Genomic DNA, 19816 nt, shown 5'->3' on the forward strand with positions numbered 1-19816 from the left:
TGGGGAAGTTCTTTAGCAAATATAAATACTCTATTTTTTTTTAATTTTAGAAATTTCCAGACACTTGCAAGCATCCCAAAAGCCGCACTTCCTCCAAATATCTCTGGACTCCCACTGCTTGACTTAGTTTTGGGGTCACCTCATCAGAGCCTACTTGGCCTACTGGCCCCAGACGAGGCGGCCGCGGACTACAATTCCCAGCGAGCACCGCGAGGGGGCGGGGGAGTGGGCGGGGCGAGGGACGGCCGCGCGCGCCAGCTGCCAGGCGGGGATCGGGCGGCGCCGAGCTGAGGTGGTGAGGGACTAGCTCCCGGATGTGGAGAAGCTGGGGAGAAGGCGTGGGAGGAAGATGGACTCGGTGGAGAAGGGGGCCGCCACCTCCGTCTCCAACCCGCGGGGGCGACCGTCCCGGGGCCGGCCGCCGAAGCTGCAGCGCAACTCTCGCGGCGGCCAGGGCCGAGGTGTGGAGAAGCCCCCGCACCTGGCAGCCCTAATTCTGGCCCGGGGAGGCAGCAAAGGCATCCCCCTGAAGAATATTAAGCACCTGGCGGGGGTCCCGCTCATTGGCTGGGTCCTGCGTGCGGCCCTGGATTCAGGGGCCTTCCAGAGGTGCGCATGTGCGAGAGTGGGCGGCGCGGCCTGGGCGGGGGTCGGGAGAGGGAGTCGGGCTGCTGGAGGGGCTGGGGCCCCCAGGGCCACCGCTCTTGGAAGGGGGCCATCTCTCATGCCAGGGATGTGGAAGATCCGGGGTGCCTGGGGCCGGGCTGAGAGCCCAGGAGGAAGGGCTCCAGCTCCTTCCTTGTTCCGTAGCTGCCAATGGTCATAACCTGGGACAGTTCCTGTCTCCGCCCTTGAGAATCATCCGTGAAAGGGGAGATTACACCTCCCCAACCGTCCCCTCCTCCCGGCTTGACCTTACGGGGAAAAGTAAAGGAGGCCACCCCGGTGCAACGTCTGTGATAATGTGTGAACTTCTTTGGATGGGGGCCATCGAAGCTCCCCTGTTGCTCAGCCTCTGATAACTGCTTGGTGCTGCTCGATTAGGGAGGCATCAGGTTCATGAATGGAGTTGAGTGTCGGGGTGTCAGAGCTGAATTTCAAGCTCAGCTTGGAGATCTTTTCCTAACCTTTGAAAAATACTCTAGCTATCTGCCTGTGAGTCAGCACAATCTAGAAAACTCCCTAGATTTATAAATACGTGAGACCTAGTGGGAAGGTGTACAACTGACTGTTTTATGATATATTAATACTTACAAATCATTTAATCATACCTTTGGAACCTCTTCTGCCCTAAGGACAGTTTTAATTATGCATAATTTAGATACATTGCCAAATTGGTCAGGAGTTACAAGCTGATGTCATTCATAAAAGAAGGGAGATCGAATTCTGTGCCAAGAATGAATTTACACATATAGCTTCAACCTAACTACATTTGCATGTGTCGTTATTGTGGAAATTAATTTCTGTTAACCTTTTAATGTTTCGATTTTTAAAGAGATGACTGTTTTTGAAGTCATCTCTTTTTCTTTTTGAACCTATATTTGCTTACCCATATTAATATATGGCTAAATGATTTTCATTTAACCAGTCTTGTTTAAAAAAGGGAGATGCCAAAAAAGTATAAATATACTAATTTTCGTAATGTTTCGACCCAAAGGAAGTCCTGGATGGACCAAGGCAAACAGGAGCCACTATTCAGAAGATAACACTAGTGCAATAGGAAGTGTGCGAAGGAGAGATAGGGAAGGACCTGGGGATTTTTTTCAATTCAGTAGCTATTTACTGAGCCCTAATTTCTGCTATACATGTCCAAGGGAATACCAAGATGATTGGGACACAGTTTTTGTCCTTGTGAAGCTCACAGACTTTGGGATATTTTTACATTCTTAGAAAGGGTACAAACTAAAAAGGACTGAGAGAAGTAGGTGCATCCAGACTGCAGTAATATAGTGAAATATCATTTTTGTGAAATGAACTAGAGATCAAAATCATATTCACAGTAAATGGAGAACAAAACTGTTAATACCATTTACAACTCTTAGGTTGTATATATCAGGAAACCCTGTTCAAACTGGCATAACAAAAGAGGGAAAGGCTTATTAAGGTACAATCAGACTCAAGGACAAAAAAAATGATTCATTGATTCAGCATACTTATTACCTACCTACTATGTAACAGGCACTGTTGTATGTACCGAACCAGGTGTAGTAGCAGTAGAGACAGCCCTTAGTCTTATAGAGCTTATGTTATAATAAGGAAAGACATGCAATATACAAGAACATTAATATGTGTTGTATCAGGTTATTATAAATGTTTTTAAGAAAAAGTAAAGCAGGATAAGAGGATGGTGCACTTTGTTGCCAGAATCCTCAATTTCTTAGTTCTGGATAGACCCTTTATGGATGCAAGGTGGTTGTACTGAGAACTGCAGAACTCTCAGGGTACCTAATGACTTGCTCCAAACCTCTGCCCCAAGAGACTTGACCAAGCCCTAGCATGGCTTCTAGCAGCTTAAGGCCATGTCCCTAGGATGATCTCAGTTTCCCTTAAAATGGCTTCCTGAAGAGGCTCAAAGCTGCCAGAATTTCCTGATTGTTCCAGGAAAAAAAAAACCTGGTGATAGGCCCCTGAACCCTCTTTTAGAGCAGTTAGTTTAGAAAGCTTGCAATTATAAAAACTTTCTCTGCCTTTTGAGATGTAGATCTACCACACAAAACTGTTTCCCCAAGGACCTGCGAGGCCCGGAACCATGTCTCAGTGAAATGCGAACATTCTAGGAAATAACTCTCACTCTCCTTCCCAGTCCCTCTGGGAAGATAAAGGGCGAAGTTCAGTGGACACCTTGCTTCAACTTGCTCAGTTGCTTTGTCTCATAAAGATAGAAGATTGTTTCTCTTCCAGATAAGCACCAGTTAACAAATCCAGATGGCCTAGTCACACGGACTAAGCCCCGTTAGCACCCCTCAGTGCCTTTCCCTTAGCACAACTCAGCCTTTAAAGTCTCCAGCCTTTCGTTTTCTGAGGCTGTGAATGCAGTTCACGTTGGACTCTTTTCCCTATTGCAGTAGTAACAGAATACAATCTGTCCTTAATACTTTAGTCGCCGATTTTGTGTGTCTTTGATAGCGGTCCTCATATTCTTACAGATTTAAATGTAAGTCAGAAGGAGTGCTCTCCTCGAAGCTCGAAGTTTCATTGTGCCTCATTGGGTACCCTGCTCATTCTTCAACCAGTCACTATGGCAAGAAGAACATAGTGCTTGTATTGGTACAGTATAGCTGCATCTTCCACTCTTGAAACCAGCGATGGAGCCCCCGCTGAAAAACATGACAGGTTCATCAAGAGGAAAATTGGAGTACAATTACCAAAAGTGAGGGGGAATAGATTCTGTTGGTCAGAACCCAACAACCAACCATTACAGCAGGCATTGGGGATTTTGCTATGAAATGATTGGAAACTATGTATATACATTGACCAATGATTTTCCCATTTCCACATTTTAGCATTTGTACAAAACTTCTTTAAAAAAAAGACTCTAGTATCAACCTTTTCTGTACCAAGTAGTTTTATTTAATACTTCTAGACTAGAGTGTAAACTCATTGACCACAGGGATAATGTTTTATACTTCTTCAAGCCACCTATGGTATCTGTCACTATATCCGTGGTGGCGATTAGAAGAAATAAAATTGGCTGGCTCACATCTGTAATCCCAGCACTTTGGGAGGCCAAAGGCAGGCGGAGGCTAGGAGTTGAAGACCAGCCTGGCCAACATGGCGAAACCCCATCTCTACCAAAAATACAAAAATTAGCCAGTTGTGGTGGTGCATGCCTGTAATCCCAGCTACTCAGGAGGCTGAGGCAGGGGAATCACTTGAACCCGGGAGGCGGAGGTTGCAGTGAGCCGAGATTACATCACTGCACTCTAGCCTGGGCAACAGAGCAAGACTCTGTCTCAAAAAAAAAAAAATTATTTTTTCTAAACTAGCAAAATGAATGTATTTCTAACTTAACAGTATCATGTAAATGTGAATTTACTCTGTTCAAGTTTTGTGTCTACGTGCTATTTGTCATCCTTTCCAGGCATCTGGAGAGATTAGGTCAAAAGGTAATAGAAGGGACCAGCACTTCTTCCTCCATGAAGCCTTTACTGATCCCCTCAGTGAAAAGTAATTGTGCCTTTGTTTTCCCATACATAGCTACGTCGTTTGTACCTTCATTTAGTGCATGCCCTATGCAGGGAGGTAAGATCACAGACTCTGAAGTCAAACTGTGGATTTGAATTCCAGCATCACCATGTGTTAACTGTGCAAACTTGGGTAAATCACTTAACCTCTCTGTGCCTCAGTCTCTTCATCTGCAAAATGTACTAAAGTGTCTGCCTCACAGGCTTGTTGAGGGAATTGAGTGAGCTAATGTATGTGCAGCCCTTAGAATAGTGCCTGGCACATAGTATGTAATCTATTATTGACATTTTCCTCTTGTTTAGAAGGTTTTTACTATCTTCCATGTTTGTAAAATGGGAAACTCTCCCATTGCTTTTAAAACGGGAAAGTTGTAATGATCTTAAAAATTCTTTCTGGTGCTAACATTCTTTGACTTTGAAGAGTTAGTGGAAAGATGTCTTTATTCTCTTTTTCAGTTTCAGTGGCCAGCAGACTTTTTCTGTAAAGGGCCAGATAGTAAATATTTCAGGTTGTGTAAGCCAGATGGTCTTTGTTGCAGCCACTCAGCTCTGCTGTTGTGTATGTTGTGAAAGTGGCCGTGACAATACATAAATGAAAGAGTGGCTGTATTCCAATAAAATGTTACAGAAACAGGCTGAGGAGTGGGCAGAATTTGGCCTGGGGAGTCTCCTGCCATACTAGGTGAAAAGCTAAGCTTCTTGTGAGCAGGTACCCTCTTATTCATCGTGGTATGCTTTATATACTAGATCATTAAAATGTGTTGACTTATATTCCATTGACTTACTATGAAGCTGTAGGAGGACTTTGGAGCACCCTTCCTGCCTCCTACCCTCTCTTTTGTTTCTTCAAAAAATACTTACCTTAGGAGAGAGCTGAAGAAAATTGCAGCTGTCTGATTTGTGTTTTTCAGGGCTCGAAGATACCTTTGAGATTATTTTGTTCAAAACCATGATTTGACTTAATTGAGGCAGATTTTTCTGGCCTGCTCAGAATCAAAGCTAACAGTACTTTTCAAGGTTGCTAACTTTGCATACTAACTAGGCTAGTTAGTAGTTACGAAAAATGCTGAGATAATTTTTTTTCCTTTAGTACAGAGTTATTGCCAGAGTTGATTTTGTAAGAGCTTAATTTTCAACAGTGGTTCAGTGCTGTGTAAGTAAACCTCAGAACAAATTGATTTGTAAGTGTTGCCTAACATACTTGTGAAAAATAAACATGTTTTAGTTTTATGCTTAGGGTATAGACTTTTGATTAATGAAAGGCCTATGCTGTTATTATCCCTAAAATGGCAGCTTCTGATTTCAAGTAGTTGTCACAGGCACCATGGTTGATATTCCTGTTGGTCCTGTTAGATGTGGTGTGACTTCATTTGAGGCTAAAGCCATTGGCATTAGACTTTGACATTCACTCTGCTTGACTGGCCTGTTTGTTCACTTGCTCATTTTCTCTTTTGTGTATCCTCATCTTATGTCCCTAAACCAAAGGAAAATTATCTACTCAGTCTCTTTCATAGGTTATGATCATAGTATTTTAAGTGTACATATGGGATACTGTTTTCATATTTTTTTCACAGTGTAATTGCTTAACATAGCATACAAATTAGACATTTGGACCTTTGAAGGTCTGGAAGCAGAACTTCAGTCTACCTTCTGAAGATTGAGTGTGAGGATTAAATGAGACAGAGTAGATGTTACTTTATTATCATTTTTGTTTTAGTATTTTGAATAGCTAACATTTATTAAATGTTTGTTCTGTGGTAAATGGTTTATATTTAATCCTCTAAACCATATGAGGTATCCACTATTATTACTTACCTCCATTTTACTGAAAATTGAGGCATAGGGAGATTATGGATTTTTCCCGTGGTCATATAGCTGGCATGTGGTGGAGCCAGAATTGAACCTCTTCCTTCAGAACCCATCCTTTTAATCACTTACTGTTTCATTCATTCAACAGATCTATATTGAGCACCTGATATGTAGCAGGCATTGTGAAAGTACGTTGTAAAAAGTAAAGCACTGAAAAGAGCATAGTTACTTAATTGATCCCTCGCTTCTCTTTTCCTAATGGTTTAAAGAGAATTACAGTGCTATATTGGCCTCAGTCTCTATCAACAGGCCAAGACTTTCTCAAGAAAATAAACTATGCTGTATACGTTATTACATCCCTAGTGTCCAGAATCGTGCCTGGGACAGAATAAGCACTTAGTAAATAGTTCATAAATGAAGGATGAATGAATGAAAGAAGGAAGGAAGGAAGAAAAGCAAACCTCCTCCAAAATTCTATTTTTTTTTCTTGCTTTGTAAACATTACTTAAAGACCACTGAACCCTCTGGTATTGAATTTTCATTGCAGTAAAAATCAGGATAAGGAAGTAAATGGCTTCAGCAATTTATTTCAATTAATAATGTAAATTAGGTGCCAAATTACCATGTCTTTTGCCTTCCCTGTTTATTTTTTATTGTATTCTAATTACATCTTATCCTCCCATCACCTCTATTTTAAAAATACACTAGGTTTTCATTGGTACTTTACTTTGTTATATACCTTTGACTATGACATTTCCCAAGAGAACATTTTTTTCCCACTATTTCAGATTTCAAGATGGAGGAAAATGGGGGCTCCTGTGTTCACCTTGCATAGAGTGACATAAGTAAATATCATGGGACTCTTGACCCCTAGCCAGTGGCTCATCTTGTTTGCTAGGCTTCCTTTGATTATTTTTTCTTAATGACTTTATCCCTTGATTTAAATCCTTCTATAAATATTAAAGGGAATAAGTGAAATAAATAAATGAAATCCAGGGATGTTAGAAGATTTCCTTTAGTTTTTCACTTTCTTTCCACTCATGATAATTGAGCATAGACATATTAAACATGCAGTTCAGCCGAGTGTGGTGGCTCACACCTGTAATCCTAGCATTTTGGGAGGCTGAGGTGGGAGGGTCACTTGAGGTCAGGAGTTTGAGACCATCCTGGCCAGCATGGCAAAACCCCATTTTTACTAAAAATTAGTCGGGTGTGGTGACACTTGCCTGTAATCCAGCTACTCAGGAGCCTAAGGCATGAGAATCGCTTGAACCTGGGAGGTGGAGGTTGCAGTGAGCAGATAACGGGCCACTGTACTCCAGCCTGGGTAACAGAGCAAGACTCTCCCAAAAAAACAAACAAACAAAACATGCAGTTCATCTTTCCCTCAGTAGATATCGAAAGACTGGGATAAAAGGAAAAATATATATGTGTGTGTGTGTATATATGTGTATATATGTGTATACATATATACACACACACACACACACATATATACATTATATATACACATTATATATAATTTTTTATGTATACAAAATGTGTATATATATTTGTGTGTGTGTGTGTATATATATATATACCAAATATATATATACACACACACATACACCAAAGACTATAAGTCATTAAGATATCTTTGCATAAATCACTATTAAAACATGGTGGGGTTTTGTTGTTTTTTGTCTTTTTTTTTGAGACAGGGTCTTGCTGTGTCTCTCAGGCTGGAGTGCAGTGGCGCGATCTCGGCTCACTGCAACCTCTGCCTCCCAGGTTCAAGCGATCCTCCTGTCTCAACCTCCCTAGTAGCTGGGATTACAGGTGTGCACCACCATGCCCTGCTGATTTTTGTATTTTTAGTAGAGACCGGGTTTCACCCTGTTGGCCAGGCTGGTCTCGATCTTGTGACCTCAGGTGATCCACCCGCCTCAGCTTCCCAAAGCGTTGGGATTACAGGTGTGAGACTCCAAGCCTGACCAAACATTGTGGCTAGAGTAGTATTTACATCTCCTGCATCTAGCAGTGGGAATTTGTGACTGTCCAGGAAACAAAACTTCAATAGAAACTGGTACCCCTCTCAAAAACAGCATTTTGCCTATTCATCATTTTATAAAGCCTAAATAGGCAACTGTGTAACCTGCGGTTAATAGAGTATTAAGTTAAATTCTTTTGAGCCAATGAAGTCATATTCTTCATGTTTGTTGTTATCAATGGCTATAACCCAGCTCATTCTATATCTATATACCCATTGTTTGTTGTTTAAAAAAGAAAGAGTTGTTTTATCTGATTTTTTTTGAGCCCAGACTTGGGCATTTATTATCTTCTAAGCTTGAAACTGTTTCACCTTTAGGGTGTGGCTAAGCCAGGTCCATTTTTTTTTTTTTTAGCAAGCATATTAAAATATTTTATACAATATTTTGGATTTGGATGGAGAATAAGCAAGATCTTTAATTTTCTTTAGATTTGACTTCTAGTGCCTTTTAAAAAACGTTTATTTTAGGTTCAGGGGTACATGGCAGGCTTGTTACAGAGGTAAGTTGCATGTTGCAGGGGTTTGGTGTACAGATTATTTCGTCATCCAGGTAGTAGGCATAGTACCTGATAGGTAGTTTTTTGATCCTCACCCTCCTCCCACCCTCTACCCTCAAGTAGGCCCCAGTGTCTGTTGTTCCTTTCTTTATATAAAGTATATCTAGGACTGCATTTTTATTCATTAATATATTTATATACAAAATATAATTTCTTACATTTTATACTCCTTTGGATCTGTAACATTATTATCATTGTGCAAAAAAATTCTCACATTATATAAGCTGTATTTTATGGTTACAGAGCTCCATTTTATTGTTAATGATTTCTTTTGATTTGGCTGTTAATTTCTTTTGATATCTGAACAGTGTATGGGTTTCGACAGACCATGATGAAATTGAGAATGTGGCCAAACAATTTGGTGCACAAGTTCATCGAAGAAGTTCTGAAGTTTCAAAAGACAGCTCTACCTCACTAGATGCCATCATAGAATTTCTTAATTATCATAATGGTATGAATTTGATTAATAGTTTATTCAAACCTTTATGTACTTTTCTACTTCCTTTATTATCTTATAAGACTTGTTTTAACATTTGAATTCCAAACCTTAATATTACTTGCTTGCAGGGAACTTTTTTTTTTAATATCCTTTTCATTTCTCTTGTCTTTTTAAGAGGTTGACATTGTAGGAAATATTCAAGCTACTTCTCCATGTTTACATCCTACTGATCTTCAAAAAGTTGCAGAAATGATTCGAGAAGAAGGATATGATTCTGTTTTCTCTGTTGTGAGACGCCATCAGTTTCGATGGAGTGAAATTCAGAAAGGAGGTAATCTCTTATCAGTCTTTATTTTAGCTCATTTTATTGAGAATCAATTTTTTTGTATATAAATATCCTTTGGGCATGAGGAGAGTAAAAGGGGAGCTGTAAAAGAGAGTATGTGACTCATTACTTTAGTAGGTAATGACATTTACAGTCAGCTCTAAATCTGTTATCGAGCCAACACAGCTAGACCAAATTAATTCTTTGCTTTACTCTTTACAAAGGGACATTCTAATCCTCTTATTTCTATTTGCCTTTTGAGGCAGACATGCCGTTTTTCTAGATCAAATACTTTTATGTTTGTTCTGGACATGTTTGATGAACTCCATACAAATCATATGGAGATAGAAAGCATCCACCAAAGTGTTCTGAAGGATCTCAAGAATGACATTTTGAAGTTCTTCCCCAAATTCCTAACTCCGTATATAAGAAGGATTCCATAGGGTTTACTAGGCATTTTGCCTGCCGTGTCCAGTGTGCTGTAAATCTTATCCAGAGAATTATTATAAACACTGTGTTTTTCCATTCAGTAATGTACATTTCAGTTGTTTCTTAGGGATTCCATTTTCTGTTGAAATTCTCCATTTTTTTATCCATTTAAAAAAAGGTCGTTTCTTCTAATTTAACATATTTTTGATAGCTATTCGAAAGTCCTTGATTGAAGATTTCAACATCTAGTCACTTACAGTTCTGTACTCTGCTTCTCTCTTGATTGTGAGTCACCTATTTCTGCCTCTTCATTTGGCTCATGTTTAATTGTATATCTGGCATAGACACTTGAGTACATATTTTCCTCCAGAGAGGGTACGCCTTTTCTTCTATCAGGCAGATAAGATAAGGGGCTGATCACTTTGATTCAATTAGGAGTTGGGCTGGGTTGAAACTTTAATTTCATCTCACCTCTTAGTATAGGTGTCTTATTAGGAGATATATCTTGTATGTGTTACTGACACTCACACCCATCCCCTACTCTTGCTGAGAAGACTCTAAGGGATCTGAGGACCACAGTACTATTATGATATCTCCCTGCTTTCCAGCCCATTCCCAGCTTCCCACACAGTACACTCAGCCAAAGTCTTGTAGGGGGAAGCATTAGGTGGGAAAAACTAGCTATATGTTTGTGGTTCCTACAGATGACAATCTGTAACTCAAGTCCACAAGGTCATTAAAAGCCCTTCTAGTTTTTGCCTACCTCAGCAGAGTCCCTCTGATTAGGCAAAGCTTGATCTTTCTTGCGCCTTCTCCTCATACTCAGCAGATATGCCCAAGGAGAAAGCAGCCACTGATACTAGGAAAGATTTGGCCCTCTCTTTTCTTCAAAGTACCACTTGAATTGTCTAGTTGGTTTATTACCTGTCTCTACCCCTAGATTGTATACTTTTTGAGAGTAGAGAGAGTTCTGGTCACTACTCTGTAGCCAGTGCTCATAAAGCTATGTTATCTCTAGCTATTTAATTTGTATTTGCTAAGGTTTTTTCCTGGGTTATTTCAAACACTGGGGTGGAATTGAACAGGGGATGGTTTAGTTAAACAAGTAAGTAGAGGTTATTCCTAGAAGCCTGCATAAACACAGAAATGGCAGCAAAAAGTGAAGAAAGATTCTGGAGAATAACCAGCTATTAAACACACACACACACACACACACACACACACACACACGCACGCAGATTTGAGGAAAACTCAGTGGAAAGGCAAAGGAATCTCTACATGGCAATACCAAAGTCTTCATTGATTACATTATGTTCTATTCATTAATGTTGACATTACTGAGCCTTTATTATCAGGTATACTTATAAACATAATTTATTATTATATTTAGTATATTTTTAACTAATGGTAAGAATGTATAATATGTTACATAAACATTTTCATCAATATAAAATGTTCAATAATTTAATGGAAAAATCTTTAGTTTTCAGCAATAATTGTATAAAAACAACTTCTCAACCACATTAGATAAATAAAACTTATTTCTGTATATGCAAACAATGAGAAATAGATTAAAGGGCCCAAATATTAATATAGGTATTTTATGACAAATTCAGTTCTTTTAAAGCTACTTTAAGGTTGTCTTGATGTCCTCCCAAAGCATAATATTTGTATGAATACCTTAATTGTTCCACATTTCATTATAAAATACTTTAGTTTTCTAGTAGCTATTGGAAAGCAAAGATAAATCATCCGAATTATTACAGATTTTATTCCTTTAAAAAAAGTTCTTTTTTTTGAGACAGAGTCTCGCTCTGTTGCCCAGGCTAGATGGAGTACAGTGGCGCAATCTCGGCTCACTGCAATCTCCGCCTCCCGGGTTCAAGCGATTCTCCTGCCTCAGCCTCCCAAGTAGCTGGGATTACAGGTACCTACCACCATGCTCGGCTAAATTTGTGTTTTTAGTGGAGATGGCATTTCACTATGTTGGCTGGGCTGGTCTCGAACTCCTGACCTCAAGTGATCCGCCTGCCTTGGCCTCCACAGTGCTGGGATTACAGGCGTGAACCACCACATTCAGCCTAAAAAAAGTTCTTTTATCAGGCCGGGCGCAGTGGCTCATGCCTGTAATTCCAGCACTTTGGGAGGCCGAGGTGGGCGGATCATGAGGTCAAGAGTTCAAGACCAGCCCGGACAACATGGTGAAACCCCGTCTCCACTAAAAATACAAAAATTAGCCAGGTGTGGTGGTGCATGCCTGTAGTCCCAGCTACTTGGGAGGCTGAGGCAGGAGAATCGCTTGAACCCGGGAGGCAGAGGTTGCAGTGAGCCAAGATTGCACCATTGCACTCCAGCCTGGGTGACAGAGCGAGACTCTGTCTCCAAAAAAAATAAAAGTTCTTTATCTAGATAGAGAAATGCTCTGCATTCTGAGTTCATTTTTATTAACTTTTTAAAAGTTACTGAATTAACACTTTCTGTATTCAGAGCAACATGGACTTACTCTAACTTTTTGCTTTTAGTTCGTGAAGTGACCGAACCTCTGAATTTAAATCCAGCTAAACGGCCTCGTCGACAAGACTGGGATGGAGAATTATATGAAAATGGCTCATTTTATTTTGCTAAAAGACATTTGATAGAGATGGGTTACTTGCAGGTTTGTGCCTTCATTTTGCATAATCCTTTTAAGCGCTTTTGTAGGCATACTTTGAGTTCTAGGGAAGAAGTATGGTACAATTTCTTTATGATAAAGAAAAGTATCAACCTATAAAGGAAAGGTAATTGCTAACAACATTTGCTATCTGAGGCATTTATCCTGCAGGTTTACCCCAAAGTGATCTTTGGAATCCATTCAGTAAATATGCAAGGAATTCTGCTACAATGATAAAAAAATGAATCAAGTACTGCATGTCTACATATGTGCTGGTACTCATATTGTTCCACTCAAAACTATGTAATCCATGTTTGTGTTATAGTTATATTGTGGCTGTAGGGTTGAATAACTTCTATTGCTTTAAAAAGACAAATAATTTCATAGAGGTGAAAAGAGTTACAACCTGGGCGTCAGGAAACCCAGATTCTTTTTTTTTTTTAATATATATATATATGTTTTTATTATACTTTTAAGTCAACTGCCTCCTACTATGTAAGCTTGAATATGTATCATTTTATCTGTCCTCACTCTCATTTCTCTCATTTTCAAATAACAGATTTAATGTCTCTCATTTTAGAGCCTGCAACATGGTTGCATCATATATTTCTTAACTTGTTAATTTTAGTTATCATTATTATTTATTATTTACTGTGAACTGCGGAGTAGGTGAAACACTTTGCATATGTTATCTTATGTAATCTGCATAGTGAATGAATGAAGTGGACATTTCTACCCAGTTTTACAGAGGAGGAAAACTGCATCTCTGAAATATGAAGTAATTAACTCAAGGCAAAAACGCTAATAAATGGTAGTCAGGATTTGGATTCAGGTTCTTATGTTACTCAAGAAATAGCATTTTTAAGGAGAGACAGAGAAACCTCTCCATTGTGTAATAACAATTCTAATGGGACTGTTATTCTGAGCAAAAGAGAGAAAAACATTTTTAACAAATCTTCTGATCAATGTATAGGCAAACTATAGACTCGCTGTTTAGTTAAATTTAAGTGTTCAGAAAAATTAGATTTGATACACATAGATACTACCATTTTTTTAAGCTCTTTTCTAAGGAGGACCGTGATGTAACCCATTCCTAAAGTGTGGAGAAAAATGTTTCTCATTAAAACAAGATTTATGAAGAGACTGATAATTCTGAAAAAAAAATGAAATTGAAATTGTCCAGTAATTGATCTTGTCATTAAAATAATTACTATCAGAAGACCCTTTCTCTTGCCGACCCTTGCCTAGAATCAAGAGACTGCCCTTGCCTTTGCCCAGTGTGACTTGGATGACTATTAGTCATCTTCATCAGTAGCTCAGGGATCTAAGAAAACGCTGTACAACAGATGCTACAGTTATTTTTCCTCCCCTGTGTTGCCTGTTAGTTGCAAATTAGAACAGAAGTTCCAAAAACCTTTATACTGCTTTTGGATGATGACAGGAGAGACTTCTTGAAAAAAAGGAGGATATGATTAAGGGATTTCCACAAAATCCCTTGTGGTCAGAATCCTGGAGGATGTAATATTTCTGCTTTTTTCAATATTAAAATAGAAATTTTCTTAAATAGGGAACTTGAACTGTTTAGATAGATTTGAAAAATGTTAAGGTTATTTCTTTTGTGTGAGCTTTCGCCTTAAAAAAAAAAAAAAAAAGCTGGGCGTGGTGGCTGAAGCATGTCATCCCAGCACTTTGAGAGGCCAGCTTGAGGCCTCAAGAGGATAGCTTGAGGCCAGGTTTCCAAGACCAGCCTTAGCAACATAGCAAGATCTTATATCTACAAAAAACTTTTTAAAAATTTAGCCGGACGTGGTGTTGTATACCTGTAGTACCAGATCCTTAGGAGGCTGAGGTGGGAGGACTGCTTGAGCCTAAGATTTCAAGGTTATAATGAGCTATGATTGCACCATTGCACTCCAGCCTGGGAGGCAGAGTGAAACCCTGACTCGAAAAAATAAAAAAGTAAAATAAATTAAAAAATCGTTTTTATGTGACTGATTTTTACTGGGTTATTCATTTTTCTCAGTACTGTAGAAATGAATTCATTGTTCTGTATTATAATAAAGTTTTGATATATGTGAATGAATATTAAAAACAGTATTCATGACATTTATACTACCTTTAGGGTGGAAAAATGGCATACTACGAAATGCGAGCTGAACATAGTGTGGATATAGATGTGGATATTGATTGGCCTATTGCAGAGCAAAGAGTATTAAGGTAAAAACAAATAAACCTGTATAACCTTTGTACTAAATCCTAATAATTATACTTCTAGATACTGATTTCTGATACTTCAAACATCTTAGGATCTTTGTAATTACTTTGTTCATATGAGGAAGACATATGTAAAATATGTGTTTACATGGCTTCAATAAAGTGAGAAACATTATCCGGTTAGACCACACTACTTTTACTTACTGTACTATAAGTTAAAATATATATGTGAAGTAAATTTGGATAGTAATGTTTGAATAATTGAATGGAGAGTGACATTTCATGTATTGGTTTAGCCAGATGAGAGGGAGTGATTAGTATTGCACTTGTACTCAAAGGTCTATTTTGGTTTCTTTTAGATATGGCTATTTTGGCAAAGAGAAGCTTAAGGAAATAAAACTTTTGGTTTGCAATATTGATGGATGTCTCACCAATGGCCACATTTATGTATCAGGAGACCAAAAAGAAATAATATCTTATGATGTAAAAGATGCTATTGGGATAAGTTTATTAAAGAAAAGTGGTATTGAGGTATGTGCTCCCTGAATATAGCAGTATTTTATAATATTTTGATTCAGGGTCAAAGAACATGCAAGGAATTAAGAGATTTAAATTTTTAGTATTAACTCTTAAAATATCTGAAATTTGGCCTTCATATGCCTAGAAAATTATTATACTATTTACTTTTAGATGAGTAGAATTAGAAATTTGTTAATCAGCAAATAATATTTCTTGTTTATTCAGTAAATATAAACATAACTACTTTTAAATGGGAGCTATCTAGTGTTTCCCAAAGGATCTTGCAACAAGAAAGATTCCCTAGATAATAGGTGTACCATTTTAGAAAAGGACAGTATCTTGTGGATTTTTAAAATCTAGCTTATTCTTATGAATGACATTTTTGATTCAAAATAACTTAACGTTTAAGTGTATTTTTTAAATGAAAGCTAAGATAATTATAATTTACCAGAAATCCTAAATATGTGTTACTAAGCAGCACAAGAGAGAGGTTATAGACTTTCCTCTGGATAAATTGAATTACAGGAGAATCTTAGAGCAGTATCAGACAGTATATGTTGTAATTTTTACCTGTAGATAGAATCCTTTCTATTGTAGAAAATAAAATACTGTGTCTCACCTTTATTGGGCTATGAGAAATAAAATGAGCTTTGTTTTAAAGCATCATGATTTTAAAATGACAGTCAGTTTGCTTTCTTGGACCTTCAGAAGGTCAAAAGATGACTCGTTTGTGATTTGGACTATCTGCAAGGTCAATTATTATGAAAGATTTCTGTTTTCTTCACTTTTTAATTTTTCCCTTCTTCCTCCAATCTTTTTTTTTTTAAGGTGAGGCTAATCTCAGAAAGGGCCTGTTCAAAGCAGACGCTCTCTTCTTTAAAACTGGATTGCAAAATGGAAGTCAGTGTATCAGACAAGCTAGCAGTTGTAGATGAATGGAGAAAAGAAATGGGCCTGTGCTGGAAAGAAGTGGCATATCTTGGTTGGTATCTTTTTATTCACCCATAGTAAAATGGACCAGGATTTATTGACTTATTTTTAAAGAAATATATAAATGACAAAGCACATCCTCCAAATGGGTATGATTGTAGGGAAATAGAAACTTTCTTACACTGCTGATCAAACTGTTAAACTAGGACAGTCTTTCTGGAGGTTAGTTTGATAATAGGTATCAAATGTAGAATGATTAATTAGCACAAGCTGTGAAGTCAGACTGTACCACTGATTAGCCAGTTGTGATAAGATGAATGTTGTTTCCTCGTCTGTAAACTGGAGATACCAAGAGTACCTATTACCGTATGGCTGTGGTAGGGATTAATAAAATAATATGAGTAAAGCACTTAGAAGAATTTCTAGTACATAGGAATTACGCTCTGAATATTTTTTGCTGCTAATTGAATGTACATACTTTTTCCTCCAAATTCCAATTCCAGGAAAGAAATGAGACAAATGGGCCAATAGTGAAGTTAAAAGAACCCACTTAAATGTCCTGTGAAAAACAGAATATCCCTAAAAAGGAATACTATGCAATCATTACAAACAGTGCTGTAACCTGTATTTATTTGCATGATCAAATATAACAATAAGTTTTTCACTTTGATATTAAGCAATACACTTATCAGGTACCTATGTTGATACGCAGCATGGAACTGTGGGAACTGTAGGCTTTCTGCTTGCAGAGCTTACAGTCTGATGATGTCAACATTTTAAAATTGATAATGATAAGTTATTAAGATGCATAATAACTATAAATCATGTATGAAAGCAATATTTACAAGGGTAATATGAGCCTCAAAATAAGAAGCACAGGAAAACTTTGGGAGCATGTGATCTAGAGACTTCAGGAATAACCCTTAAACCACGCATGAAGATTTAATGGACATAAATGCTGCAGAATGTTTATTAAAGACAGATCCAGTTTTTATTAGAGGAAAATTTTAATGGAATGTATAACAAATTCCAACTATACTTATTATCTTTGGGATGTTAAGCAAGCTTCTATACACCTTAGTTTTCTACTTAGAATATAAACACAAACCAAATTTTATAAAGCCATTAGAAAGAAAAACAAAGATAATATAAAATGCTTAACATAGTGCCTACAGATAGTAATAAGTGTATCATTTATATAGGTAAAACTCTAGAATTATATTTGTCAAAATGTAGTGATTATCTACAAATAGTGATAATTAGGATGATTGTGACTTTTTTGCTTCTATTTTTTAAAAAAATATTTCTACCACGAATACGTATTACTTATATGACATTTAAAAAAAAACACTTTAAAAGGAGAGGTAAGAAAATAGAGAAGAGCATTTAAATTTTTACTTAAAACTCAGAGCAGGCCGGGCATGATAGCTCATGCCTGCAATCCCACCACTTTGGGAAGCAGAGGCAGGCAGATCCCTGGAGCTCAGGAGTTTTAGACCAGCCTGTGAAACGTAGTGAGGCCCCATGTCTACAAAAAAAAAAACAACAAAACTCAGCAATGTTTTATATGGGTGACATAAATGTATAAAAATATATTTCTTAAAAAAATCAATACTTTTATAAGTAAATTTAGTAAATAGAGTTTAAAGGCTAGATTATGCAAATACTAACTTCAACTTTTATTATCTTTTAGTGAAAATGATTCAAATTTCAACACATTTAATAATAAATGAGAAAATTTCAGTAGATAAGCATAGAGCGAATTTAAAAGAAACTCTCTTCAACCAAGATTGTATTGTTGTATGTGGTCTAAAGTATAGTAATAGTTTTACTCAGAATGGTGAATTAAAGATACTGGGAGCTTCTGAAATGCATCCTATTCCAAAAAAGGGGTTAACAGAGAGGGAGGAAAAGGAGATCATTATGTCAGTGTGATTTAGTATCTATTTTTATTCTTTAAAAATGGTAATTTTTCAGCAAATATTAATAAATGGCATACCAATCAGAACTATTACAGATTAAAAGAGATTTAAGATATATATATAAACAAAAGACCATATGTTAACCTTATTTCATTCCTGATTCAAATAAGTCAGCTATAAAAGGACAATTTTGAGACAGCTGGGGGTATCTCAACATATACTAGGTTATTAGAGGATATTAAGGTACTATTATTGATTTTGTGGGTTTAATGATATTCTGTCACATAAAAAATTGTCTATTAGAGATAAATGTTGAAGAGTTTTTGGATAAAATATTATGTCTGGGAATTCCTTCCTCTCCCTCTCCCCAAATAAACCAGGGCATAGAAAACAATATTACTAAGTGATTTTAAATTCTGATAATTTTTCAATATAAAATTGGGGTTCTCGCATATGTTTGAAATTTTGCTTAATAAAAAATTTAAATAACTTAGAATTCATACCTAAAATTTCTAACATTTGTAATATGCATGGTAGGTAGCAATTATGCTCCATTCTTCTTCTCTGGCTCATAAGAGTTTATTTTTGATTGTTAGGGAAAACCCTGGACCTCAATTATACTGTAAAATATTTTTGTTCCATCTAATCTTTAGTATTCTTATATGCAGTGCCCCTAGGTCTTACTGAAGTTGCCAGAGTTACCTGTTGGTTGCTGTCTGCATTATTTAGCTGGAATATTCTTTGTCTCTTTAAATGTTTGCTCAGTATTTATTTTACTTGATAGGAAATGAAGTGTCTGATGAAGAGTGCTTGAAGAGAGTGGGCCTAAGTGGCGCTCCTGCTGACGCCTGTTCTACTGCCCAGAAGGCTGTTGGATACATTTGCAAATGTAATGGTGGCCGTGGTGCCATCCGAGAATTTGCAGAGCACATTTTCCTACTAATGGAAAAGGTTAATAATTCATGCCAAAAATAGAAACTAGTGTAATATTGAGAAAAAAATGATACAGCCTTCTTCAGCCAGTTTGCTTTTATTTTTGATTAAGTAAATTCCATGTTGTAATGTTACAGAGAGTGTGATTTGGTTTGTGATATATATATATATTGTGCTCTACTTTTCTCTTTATGCAAGATAATTATTTAGAGACTGATTATAGTCTTTCTCAGATTTTTAGTAAATGCAAGTAAGAACACCATCAAAATTCACTTTGTATTGTACCCTGTAAAACTGTGTGTTTGTGTGCTTTCAAAGATGTTGGGATTTTATTTATCTGGGGACAGTGTGTATGGTAAGACATGCCCTTCTACTAATAAAATTACATTTCTCAAACTTGATGAAAACTGCCTTGTTGCTCTAGAAGAAATTTACCATGCGTTTTCTTTCTTTCCTTTAAACATTAACCAACCTTAGTGAGAAACAAGCCACTCGATGCCGGGGTAGAGCATCTGATTGTACTTCACATATGTATACGTAACAGCATATGGTCTATGTGGGGGTTGGTTCCAGGACAACCCACATATACCAAAATCTGTGCATACTCAAGTACCACAGTCAGCACTGTTGAACCCACGTATACAAAAAGTGGGCCCTCCATATACTGCATGATTCACATGTATTTTTGATCTGCACATGGTTAAAAAAATTCACGTAAAAGTGGACCACACAATTCAAACCCATGTTGTTGAAGGATCAGCAGTATACACAAATACAAATATCCAAATAAATTTATATATTATGAAGATTATGTATTTATTTGGAGGAAGCAAATTATTTGCAGTTACCCCTGAGATATAATGGTAATTTTGC

At 37.3% G+C, this 19816-nt stretch overlaps 2 protein-coding genes across 2 annotated transcripts in view; one reads left to right on the forward strand and one right to left on the reverse strand.

Annotated features, from left to right (window-relative positions):
- The first annotated feature begins 289 nt into the window (after nucleotides 1–289).
- CMAS (cytidine monophosphate N-acetylneuraminic acid synthetase) lies at nucleotides 290–19344 on the forward strand. The gene is given in 8 exon segments (NM_001133017.2): nucleotides 290–609; nucleotides 8891–9033; nucleotides 9197–9352; nucleotides 12298–12431; nucleotides 14548–14642; nucleotides 14999–15170; nucleotides 15987–16140; nucleotides 18795–19344. Coding segments are annotated over 8 exon segments (1305 nt in total). The 5' UTR covers nucleotides 290–349; the 3' UTR covers nucleotides 18986–19344.
- ST8SIA1 (ST8 alpha-N-acetyl-neuraminide alpha-2,8-sialyltransferase 1) overlaps nucleotides 16696–19816 on the reverse strand; it is a 260653-nt gene continuing 257532 nt past the window's right edge. The window contains exon 6 of the mRNA XM_054526948.1: nucleotides 16696–17616. Coding sequence (XP_054382923.1) covers nucleotides 17581–17616 — 36 coding nt within the window. The 3' untranslated portion in view covers nucleotides 16696–17580. The remainder of the gene's footprint in view (nucleotides 17617–19816) is intronic.

The sequence above is a fragment of the Pongo abelii genome, chromosome 10 (assembly GCF_028885655.2).
Source record: "Pongo abelii isolate AG06213 chromosome 10, NHGRI_mPonAbe1-v2.0_pri, whole genome shotgun sequence".
NCBI classification, from domain to species: Eukaryota; Metazoa; Chordata; class Mammalia; order Primates; family Hominidae; genus Pongo; species Pongo abelii.